Here is an 11,913-nt window from a genome sequence, read left to right on the forward strand (position 1 = left end):
TTATCTATTATAGATGATCCTATCTCCATTCCTAACCCTAAATTTCCACCTTCTGACCGTAAATTGGAATAGTTTGCGGATTTCTAACAACTAAAATGGTTGAAATTAATAAGATAGCAATTACAACCCAAGAGTAACAAGTACTTGAGCATGCACTTGAAAATCATATATTTGCTAATAGGAATGTTGCCTTACTTGCACAGCAGAAATATCATAGAATCTGAACTACACTCCTAACCCAATTAGTCAGTTTGCGAGGTTTTTTAAAACCATCGATGAGATACACGCGAAATACGTGCAAGATCCTTTAGAATTTAGATACTAATACCAGTTTACCTTAGTCTATCCTGGATGAATATGATAGTTCACAGGTTCATATCTTTCCCCTACACAATCTAAACTATCTACTCCTTGGCCCTAACTTTTTATTTGAGAAAATCGACAAGGATAATTAAGAGGCCTAGTTTTCTTGAAACCTTTCAATGTAATAATAATGTGTCCAATGATAACTCTTCACCTACTATTGCATATATGTTACTTCTTCTCACAATTGAAGTCTTGCATATAAATCTTTTTGTCTCTCTATTTCTGCAAACATTGATCCCCAAAATTTTAGTCAAGCCTCTAAGTTTGATTGTTGAAAGTAGGACATGGATGTTGAGATATTAGCTCTTGATAAAAAATCCAAACATGGACAATAGTTTATCTTCCTATAGGTAAAACTCCGGTTAGTTTTAAGTGGATTCACAAGATAAAATACCATGCCAATGGTTCTATTGATAGACACATTTCCATATTAGCTGCAAAAGGAAACACATAAATCGAGGGGGGCCTCCATCAAAATTACCATAGAGTCTTCTTAGCACTGGCCTCCATCAAAGGATGGTATCTTGAGCAATATTAGATATAAACAATGCCATCCTTCATGGTGATTTAAGGAAGTTTAAATGTCATTAACCCTGGTTATCCTACTAGTGATGATTCTACAAAGGTGTGTAGGCAATGGTACTCTATCATCTGCTTTAATCTCCTAGGGTTATGCACAATCTCAATATAATGATTCCTAATATATAAATTTGAATTGTGCTTATTTTATTGCTCGACTTTTGTATGTTGATGATATAATCTTATATGGTGACTCTCATCAACACGAAATCAACTTAATCAAGAGTTTTTTGGATCAACAATTTTGCATCAAGGACCTTGGTAGCTAGAGGTTTTTCTTAATTTGAAATTGCACGATCAAATAGTGGTATTTGAACAAAAGAAAATACACTATTGATATGTTGGAGGATACATCTTTCTTGGCTGCTAAGCCATTTAATATTCATTTTAACATTGTCTCTAGATCCTTAACGGAATCTGAGTATATAGAATTTTAACTTCCTTAACACGTGAAGTTCAATCACTGCGTAAGAGTCTAATTCATCAACATACAAAGAAAATATTTTAGCTTCCCTAACATTTTCTTGGTTGCATTTAATTGGATACATGTTCCTTTAACTGAATTTATTGGGTCTATGTTCTAACCATAGTCCAATTTGAGAGGAGCTATTACTGTAAATATTAAAATGTTATGATATGAGACAGGGACGGACCGAGAAATTTTAAGTAGTGTGGGCCATACATATATAACATTTCATTTCTAAAAGCATCATAAATATACATTATAATTGTTCTATACGTTTTTTTTCTTCATATGCTTCAAACATTGAATGATTTTCTCATCTGCAATGTTAATAAAAACATCATTCAGTAAAAGTAATCGGACAATTTTCTCATTTTATCAGTAATCTCTCTTGCGATTTCACATCAAATTCTTGATAATATTCACAACAGAAAAAAAAAATTCAATTGTTGCAGTTGTGGCAGTTAATATACCAACAGAAAAATAAGCACAACAAAACTAATTATATAAATTCACTCAAATAACCACAACTCATACTCAACTAAGCACTACCAAAATAATTATATATATTTTGTGATATTAATTTTTTTAAAATAAATAGCATCTCTACCCCATACTTCTCTTATCTCTGTCGTGCCTTTTGTATATTATACATGAACTTATTTTAAGGCAAGAAAGTTACAGTCTGAAGCTACACAGACACGCAAAAGCTAATAACAAAAAAACTATATCTACCACCAACACAATGGGTACTAGTTTTCATATTTATTTTTGAAATGTAGTGAGGGCCTGCCCACAGAGTGGTCTACCTGGATCCGTCCCTGATATGAGATCAGAACGTTCTTATCTTGCACTTAGATATTGATCTAGATTTAGTTACCCAAATTCTTAGTTAGTTATTTGTAACTTGCTTATATAGTTAGTGGCATTTACCATTTTTCATTCATCATCAATAATGAAAACTTGCTTTCCTTTATCTCAAGGTTGAGATCAACACATTTTTTTTAGCATCGAAATCTTCATTTTTATATATTTAGTTTTTTTTTTGACAAAATATACCTTAAAAATTTAACTTCGTTGGTGATACTTTTTTCAGCATTATTTTTGTAAGAATTTATGTGATGGCCTCAACGACATAAAACTTCCATTTAATAATATAATATGACAATTACTGTATTTTACAGAATAGTAAAACGTGTTGCTATTTGTTAATTCCTTTGTCTCATCATAAGTGTATCATTTGTAATATTTTATTGTTTTAAATTAATTATCACTTTAAGATATCAATCAACATTATTTATTTGTTCACTAATATATCTTTATTTTTTTTATCTTAACCCACCGAGCTATATTAATAAGGATATTTTAGAAAATCATATTTATTTATTATTAAAATTAAATAAAATAATCATATTATTGAATACCGCGCACAACTCAAATGAGATATTTTCAATGAGATAAATAAAACTTATTTTTATTAGATTAATTAATTATTACATTGACTAAATGAAATAATATTCATATTAATGATTATATTTTTTTTGTTCTAAAATGTTTATTAACTTTAAAGAAAACTCGTTTGATTAAGTTTTTGAAAAGATTATTGTCTCTTTAATATTGTCAATAGCCATTTCCACAAGCCAATAGATTCATTAAAAAAATAAATCACAAAAAATACTACACCTCTTTTCACCTCTAATTTTTCTATATAAACATGTATGGAATGTACAATATATTATTACATTGCAAATACAAATAGCAAAACAAAAACAAAAAAATAAGAAGAGAAATATGGGCTTCACCGAGAAACAAGAGGCTTTAGTGAATAGCTCATTTGAATCATTTAAACAAAATCCTGGTTATAGTGTTTTGTTCTACACTATGTAAGTTTGATATCTTTTGAGTGTTTATGTTTGTATTTTCTCTTTTTGTTAATTATTGGTTTAAAAGAGAAGACATAAATTAACAATAATATTGTATAAAAAAATTAACAATAATATTTTTGGTTGCTTTATTTAAAATAGTATATTGGAGAAAGCACCTGCAGCAAAGGGTATGTTCTCTTTTCTTAAGGACTCAGCTGGAGTACAAGATAGTCCTAAACTTCAAGCCCATGCAGAAAAAGTTTTTGGAATGGTGAGTGTAATTAAACATCGATTAAATTTTTTCCTTCTTTTATTTATTCTTCATTCAACGACGATTTTACTCTTAAAATAATAACTATGAAATATTATTTTAAATAACTATACTTCCTATTTGTGTTTTATTGTAACTGCATATCCTTATTATTTTGTGCTTCGTATTCCACTTTTATAAAGTTTTGAATCCCCGTGTTTCAGTAGTCTAAATTAGATATTCCACAATTCTTAATTGTTACTCCCTCTGGTCACATTTATAAGCAAAAAAGAACTTTTAGATTCATTCAATACTTAATGTATTTGGTCAATATATAGACCAAATACATTATGTATTCAATGAACTTAAAAAGTACATTTTTACTTATAAATGTGACCGGAGGGAGTATATCAAAACCTTTATTACTGTTCAATATTTAACTCCAAGATCCTACATATATTCAATAGAAGTTGGCACTAACTCATACCAGATTCAAAAGCTAATATAGTCGATGAAGACCCTTCAAGCATGATACTTGCTTGCCCTATAAATCTTTTCATCACGTCACCATGATACTTCCTTGGTCGTGTTAGCTTATCATGCTATAACTTAAGTCAACATAAATTTAGACTCATTTTGGCTTTTAGCATTAAAAATTACTCTAATATGATTAATGGATGGAGAAAAAGATGATATTGACAATTGTGATATCTAGGAGACATCATCCACACAATTGAAATACATGAAATCAAAATTTCACAACGGCGGGAGATTGAAAACGCAATAAAGCATCTATTTAATCAAGTCTAATTTTATTTTTTACTAGTTGGAAAGATTGTTCGATTAAAAATAGAAAATGAATTAATATTTTTCTTCTTAAGAATATATAATTACATTATATTAATAGGAATAATAACAAATTCTATTTGTACTTTTTTTTAATAGTTTTCACTAACACGAAAATTATTGATCTTAAGATATTTATACCTTTTGAATTATAGGTACGCGATTCAGCTGCTCAACTCCGAGCCACAGGGGGAGTAGTATTGGGAGATGCTACCTTGGGTGCTATCCACATTCAGAATGGAGTTGTTGATCCTCATTTTGTGGTATGATAAAATCATACAATATTTCAATAGATTCATTCTTAGTTTTTTTTACTGCCTAATGGCCATTTATTCTTTAATTCAATATTACAACAATAAATAAAATCCACCATTTCATGCCACTTTTTCATATTATAATATAAATATTGAAAATAAATTATTAAAGAAATTTATGTAAACTATGTTTATAAAGATAAAATTAACAATCTTATGATAAAATAAGATTTGGCTTGTCTAAATTGGGTAGTAAGTAAAGTGACAAATAAATGGTTGATATTATAACAAATCATAAGCGGTTCTTCAATAAAATAATGTGTTGATATTTTAACCACTCATGATTTGGTATTCAGTTCTTTAAAAATTATTGAGTTGTTATTCAATAAAATAAATAATTTTTCAAAAAATATTTGCCATTTTTGTTAACATGCTTTTTTCAAGTGGTAAATTGTTAATCCAAAATTAATGCTTTTGGCACCTTACAGGTGGTTAAAGAAGCTTTGTTGAAAACAATAAAGGAATCATCAGGAGATAAATGGAGCGGAGAATTGAGCACTGCTTGGGAAGTAGCTTATGATGCATTGGCAACTGCAATTAAGAAGGCAATGGGTTAAACTTGGGATGATATATAGTTACAACTCAATTTATAATAAATAAAAGTTGTATTACTAAAACTTGTTTAACAAGTTGCTATAATAAATATTATTGAAATGACTATTAAATAGTTATTATATTTATGCTAGTGCATTTCTTGGTAAAAAAATCCCATCAATATTCAAACAACTATTAAATAGTTATTATATTTGTGCTATGTGCCTTTTCTTTAATCCCTTTATTATCAAAAGGATGATTACACCCCAACTGATATACAAAATGATGATTGTGCCTTTAGATGTACAATAGAAGGTTACAATGTCAAATATAGAAAATAAAAAGGTAGTATTGTCTTTCTTTAACAACTAAACCATTCTCGTGATACATATGATTTTGAAAGTGTATTTTAGATTAAAAAAAAAAAAAACTGTTTTGTCAAGAAGTGCACATCTAAACGTAAAATATGAAATGTGCACTTCCAAAACGATTTTAGGGTGCAAAATTTGTTTTCTAAGTCAATGGAAAATAAAATATTGTGAATTTGGAAATTCTAAAGAGCCCATTAACGGTAAGACTCGGTAAATCATAAGGACTGATATTTCAGTTGGACTCACGATTGGTCATAGGTCCTTTAAATTACTTAAATTTAAAAAATAAAGCATCGAAAGTTAGAACCTGACCGACTTTTTAAAATAAAAAATATCCATAAAAAATTACAATTCGATGAGATGAGCAATTCAAAAGGGCCTATTGAGCAACCATAGAAAAATAGTTGCCTCAAGTTGGACTCATTTAAGTGTTGAGCTATAGTAACATTATGTAGACAGCACAATCCAATTTGGGTAAGCAAATTTATGTTTATTTTTATTTACAATGTTAGAAAATTATGTGCATTTCGATATATAGTTTGTAAAAATAAGTTACGTTAAAATTACCAATTTTACGATCATCCAATGATCCGCTACTTTACTATACAATTTTTAACTATTTAATTGACCTATTGATCCAATCTATTTACTTGATCATGGGACCTAATCATTAAACCTAATAATTTCCTTACTGTAGGTACAATTCTAATTAAGACATTTTGTTTGAATAATAGGGGTCTTGCAGGGTTAGCCGTGGATCTTGATAAAAATTTGTATTTTTTAACCTTATAGTTCCTAGAGCAAATGAACCTTATTAATTTGGAGTTTGATCGGAAGGCAAGTAAAATTTTATGGTAAGTAAAACCTAATTAATAATTGTTTCATCCAAAATCGAACTCGGTTCGTTCATGTGATTCATCCTTTGAGAACTCATTAACAACTTAAGTTTTTTTTTTTTAAGGGATTAACAACTTGAGTTTAATCACTTAGTTAAAATCTAATCTTATTTTCCTTGGTGTTTATTTTCAAACACGTTATTCAATGTCATCTGCAATTTATTTTTTCAAACGGCAAAATATTATTAAGCGAGGCTAGCACAAAGAGCACTATGCCCGCATAGGTCATATGCAAATATCTAAAAACACATTTTCCACTATAACAGTCAAATACCGAGTCCGGATATTCCCCATTTAGAGTCTTGGATGAATGATGTGGTAAAAAAGGATTGAATGGTTCAGATTAAAAATAAACAAAACATCTGTTTTTTTATTTTAAAAAAAGAAAGAAAGAAGATGAAACACGTGCTTCCTCTTTCAATTAGGTTTTAATATTTTATACTGTGTTTTGGCATCAAAGTTGAGAAGTATGGGTGATTCCGACGATGCTTATATGAAAACAAAACTGCATATGAGTTTCTAAAGTTATCAAATATTAAAATTATAAAGAATGAAAAAAGCCATGGCCGTCAATTAAAATGTTAATTGGTTTTAATTAATTTGCAGCTTTGCCAATGACATAATAAACCCTCACAGTGTGGCAAAAGTGAAAACTTCATTAAACATGAAAACTCCATTAGATCTGGTAACGGCGGCGGTGGAAATTACAAAGCTGGTTTACTAAAATAAAGAAACTAGGGTGTAAATCCAATTTTAATCTGAACCATTGAATCTTTTTGAACACATGTCATTCATCCAAGACCATAAATGGGATAAATGGAGCATATGGTAAATGGAGCATACCCGAACTCTCAAATACCATATCCCATTATTTTTCAATTGTCGTTTTAAAGTAATTTATGTCCTTGTATATATTAGTTGATAGGAACATCTCATTATATATAGAAGTTGAAGTTCAAACCCTGGATTCACCACTTATTCATTTATGGGTGAATTTCTAATCACTAAACTACTGAAAATTATTTTTTATATAAAAATAGCCACTAAACTACATAAAAGTAATTTTTACATAACAATTTTTTTTTAACAAATCAAAATGGAATATTATATATAACCAAAAGTGATTCACCCCGCACAAGGCGTGCATATGGACTGGGTTCCCCTACAATCAATATTCTCTCATATTCGAAACATCAATGATCATCTGATCAAGATTAGACGATGTAAACTAAAGTTTGGTATTTTTAATTATACAATCATAATTAAAACTGGTATTTTTTATGTTCCAAAAACACAAATGCATGCAGGATCCCCTAAGTTGGTGGATTATGAATTTCTACGTATTCGCAAGATAAAAGTTTTTTTACACTCTTTGTCGCAAAATGGTTGACATAGTTTGAATATGGATTATTCACATAATCTACTTTAATCATATTTTCTACTAATATATAAAGACAAACGATAATATGTAAAATATTATATTTGTGTCAATGAATATTATCAAAGTATCATTTTTTATATAATTTTAATAGTAGATAACCAAAAATAATAAAGATCAAAATTATGCATTGACATTTTAAAACAATCAGCTAAGTCAATTATTTTGAAATATAGTGTTTCTCAATTCTCAAGAACGCCCAAAATTCCACCACAAAAGTATTAGTTTTCTTTTCTTTTCGTTTTGACAATAAAAATGTTTTTTTTTTTGACAGAAACAATAAAAATGTTGTTTTAGTGTATTAATTCCCGCCTTTTATAATATTATTATTTTATTAGATCATGTGTTAAAGTTTAAAACAAACACATTATGACTGGCTAGTTTTTAAATTACACTCGGTATAGAAATATTAAGATGTGTATTTACATTTAAAGTGATATTTTAAACTTTTAGAATATATTTTTTTTGAAAGGAGTGTTATAAATATATTATTAGCAACGTGTCGTTCACAAAATGTCCTGATCAAACAAAGGTGCAAGTTTTGTGAGGAATCTTAAAGGAATAAAATTGCAGGGAAATTAAAGGCACGAATGTAAATGATTGAAAATAACTCGACAATGAACTTAAATGGACTTGAATCTTAAAAACATAAGATATGACAGAAAATAAACAGCATGAAATGTAAAGTTTGCTGAAAAATAAAGGACTCAAATATAAAAACGATTGAAAGTTAAAGATTGGTTCAAATTGTTAGATCGGACACGGTGATTAGGGTTCAAATCCTAGCTCCACCATTTACGAATTTAAGTTTTCAATGACTATTATAATTTTGTCTATATAAAAAAAATACTTGGAATTAAATTTTTTGAAAGTAAGATTGAAAAGAAACACAAAAGTTTTGACATGAAACATAAATTACAATATTAGAAAAATCAAAGGATATTAAAGACAATAAAAGACATTCTTAGATCTTGAAAGCTTGATGCCTGTTTAGAAGTAGACATCAAAATTTAAGTATCCAACCTTATTTACATGTAGTTGGAACTAGTAGAGCCTAATATTTATGTTTATTTATTTATTTATTTATTTTTTACAGATGATTCAAAGATTAATTCAAATATGTCAAATTTCCTTAGACTTCCTTTCATAGCTCATGTTAATCATTGTGAGTCATCCTTTGATTTGGTGCATTGTGATGTTTGGGGTCCTTTCCAACATGCTACATTTGATGGAATGCGTTACTTTCCTACTATGGTTGATGACTGCACTAGATATACTTGGACTCATTTGATGAAACAATTGAAACCACACAACTGATTAAATGTTCCTTTCAATTTGTGAAGACACAATTCAGAAAAACAATCAAAGAACTTCAAGTAATTGATTATTTGAAGGATGCATGTGTTACTCACCAATTTTCATGTCTCTATACCTATGACATTCAAGCATTTCTGAATACAATAATCTTATGCATTGTTATCAAATAGAATAAACTATAAAATGTTTGGCAGTACGATGTTATGCTTGACATTTCACAATACATCTAACATTGTAAAATTAAATTGTGTACGAGACAATGGCTGGTGTGTTCAACATGTAGCGGTGTCCGTCGAACATGTCATTAGTGAACGTAACCGTGTAAGTGTCGTGTCTATTCTAGTGCTTCATAGGTGAATTTCAGTATTTCACAACTCTATTATCTTTGGTTTCTGACGGTATTTGAGTAAGTTTACATGAACATTGACAAAAAAAGACAAGAATTTACAAACCTCGTCATCAAAATACTTGACGTGCACCACATCGTAAAAATTAAGGCCGTAATTCTTGATATGATGAGGAGCTAACATGTATTGAAGTATAATTAAAAGGAAAATGTTATTTCTCTAGAAAACTAGTATCAAGAATTTTTCAAGACACAGCTGACAAGTTTTAATAGCATGATTTATTTGTTCACTTCCTATTTTTCAGCCACACCTCCTCCTTGAATTGTGGCAAGTAATGCATTGTGATTGACTGCTCTTTATTCTTGAAGAATTCTTGATGTTATTTTTCTAGAGATATAACATTGCTCATATCTTTTTTGTTTTTGAACAAGAATTATCTCTATATCTTGGAAGGAAAAAAAAATTACAAATCCAAAAAGCATAGGAATGAATATTAGAGATTGCAAAGTAAACCTGCATTTCTAGGTCAATGATGCATATTAGATTGGAATGAATAATATACAAAATTATTTTAAAACATAGTTTTATGTTGTTTTTTTTTTTGAAAGAATAGTTTTATGTTGTTTTTTTAGTGCTTTTTGATCAAAAAAATTATTTTCGTATGGAGAAGGAGATGTAGGTGCGGCGGTTATGGTTGGTGTCTTGAAAATTTAATTTAGATACAAGGACATATTAGTCATTTTGACGTGTTTAAATTTTTTTTTTTTTATCAGGCTAGTAAAATAAAAGAAAACTAGGAGAGGCCTGAACCTTTTTACATGAGAGAAACCCGAAAGTAAAGAAGACCAAGACTATCCTGAGACAAAAAAGAAACAATGAAAGAACAGAGGCAAACACTGCCGAAACAAAGCTAGAACATTGGCTGCTACACAGACTTCTCTAAGAATATGAGTACAATTAAATTCTATACAAGCAAGAGTTAAATTCCAATCAATTTGAGAGTTAAGATTCCCAAGGTCCCTTTTGTTCCAAAACAACATAATCAATGTGAAGGTTTGTTGGAGGTACCCTTCTTTGAAAGGGTGATGATTTCCTCCTCAGGTGAAGTGATATAATTTCTTTTAGGTTGTTGATTTTTCTTCTTTTGGTGTTTCAAGGTAGGACAAGCTTCCTTTGAGGCAGTGGGTATATCCTCACTAGTAACCTCAAGGCTACAATCTTCACCCTCTTCCACCTCATCTCCCCAATATTTGGAAAGGATTTTCATACTTTTTAGGGTTGCAGCAGATGGGAGAGAGGTGGAAGATGCAGGTGTCAAAACATGGCTAAAAGGGAGTTTATCACTTGTCAAAGCATCATGGTAAGTAGTGATTGGTTAAGGCAAAGGGCCGAGGCTCGGTTGATATGGTAGGTGCGGCCGCCGAGCATGTCAACACAGGGCAATACAGAAGATTCATCAAAAGCAGGGCCCTTAGCCAAACCAGGTGACACCTGCACTAGAGATGAAGGTGAGCTTATGGGGAGCTTCCCATTAGCAGCACCTATTATAGGTTGGTTTGAAGCACAAACCACATTCTGAGAGGGCCCACTCTTCAATTTTCCAGGAGCCTCAGAGTCTGTGATGTGCAAAAAACTAGCCTTCTCTATGGAAACAACTACCTCATTATCACTGCTCAAATCATCCTCAGTAATGAGTGGGAGTTTCCCATCAGCTTTCCTAGCCTCCCCTGCAATATTATCCTCACCAACTTCCAGTAATTCAAAAGAGTTATTAAGTGTTAATTCCAAGTTTAAAGGGTTACTAGTAGCAATGTGTTTTGCCTGGTTAAGTGGATCAGCATTCCTATCACTCTTACCCTTTAAAACAGGTGAGACTTCTCCCTCCTCTAGCTCAACGGTGGTGTCAAGATTCTTCTTATGAATATCAGCATTAAAGAATTTGACCCTCTTGTCAATCTGATTGCTAGAGCCACTCACAACTTTCTTTCCAGGTACACCAAGCTTGGTAAATTTAGTATGGGGTTTTTGTGTAGGGGCCTTTGATGGGTTAGGAGCATTTAGTTTGGAGCAAGTTTGAAGAGTGTGCCCTATCATCTTGCAACGAGCACAAAAAGTGGGGTGTTTTTCATATTGAATTGAAATAGATAATGCATGATCTTCCATTTCAACTACAACAGATTCAAACAAATTTTCAGAGAGGTCAACATCAATTAGAACACGTGCAAAGATACCAAAGCGTCTGTTTTGTGTGGAGTCATCAATGGATAGAGGGGTGCCCAAACCTGATGCTATTTCAAACAATGTCTGCTTTTCCCAATATTCTTGAG

The 11,913-nt window shown here is 30.4% G+C and overlaps 1 protein-coding gene across 1 annotated transcript; it reads left to right on the plus strand.

Moving 5' to 3' along the window:
- Positions 1 to 3,130: 3,130 nt before the first annotated feature.
- On the plus strand, positions 3,131 to 5,368 carry LOC146923956 (leghemoglobin-3-like). The gene is made up of 4 exons (XM_085709032.1): positions 3,131 to 3,291; positions 3,433 to 3,544; positions 4,525 to 4,632; positions 5,112 to 5,368. The coding sequence occupies exons 1-4, from the start codon at positions 3,200 to 3,202 to the stop codon at positions 5,238 to 5,240; spliced, it is 441 nt and encodes a 146-aa protein (XP_085565158.1). The 5' UTR covers positions 3,131 to 3,199; the 3' UTR covers positions 5,241 to 5,368.
- Positions 5,369 to 11,913: the final 6,545 nt, after the last annotated feature.

The sequence above is a fragment of the Medicago sativa genome, chromosome 5, assembly GCF_051527215.1.
Source record: "Medicago sativa cultivar Bolivia chromosome 5, Bolivia_mono, whole genome shotgun sequence".
Lineage (NCBI taxonomy): Eukaryota > Viridiplantae > Streptophyta > Magnoliopsida > Fabales > Fabaceae > Medicago > Medicago sativa.

Bases quoted from the DNA above. Each gene is read 5' to 3' on its own strand.
- LOC146923956 (XM_085709032.1), top strand. From the start codon at position 3,200: ATGGGCTTCACCGAGAAACAAGAGGCTTTAGTGAATAGCTCATTTGAA. The intron at 3,545-4,524 runs GTGAGTGTAATT...TTTGAATTATAG, and splicing joins CAGAAAAAGTTTTTGGAATG to GTACGCGATTCAGCTGCTCA. The intron at 4,633-5,111 runs GTATGATAAAAT...GGCACCTTACAG, and splicing joins TTGTTGATCCTCATTTTGTG to GTGGTTAAAGAAGCTTTGTT.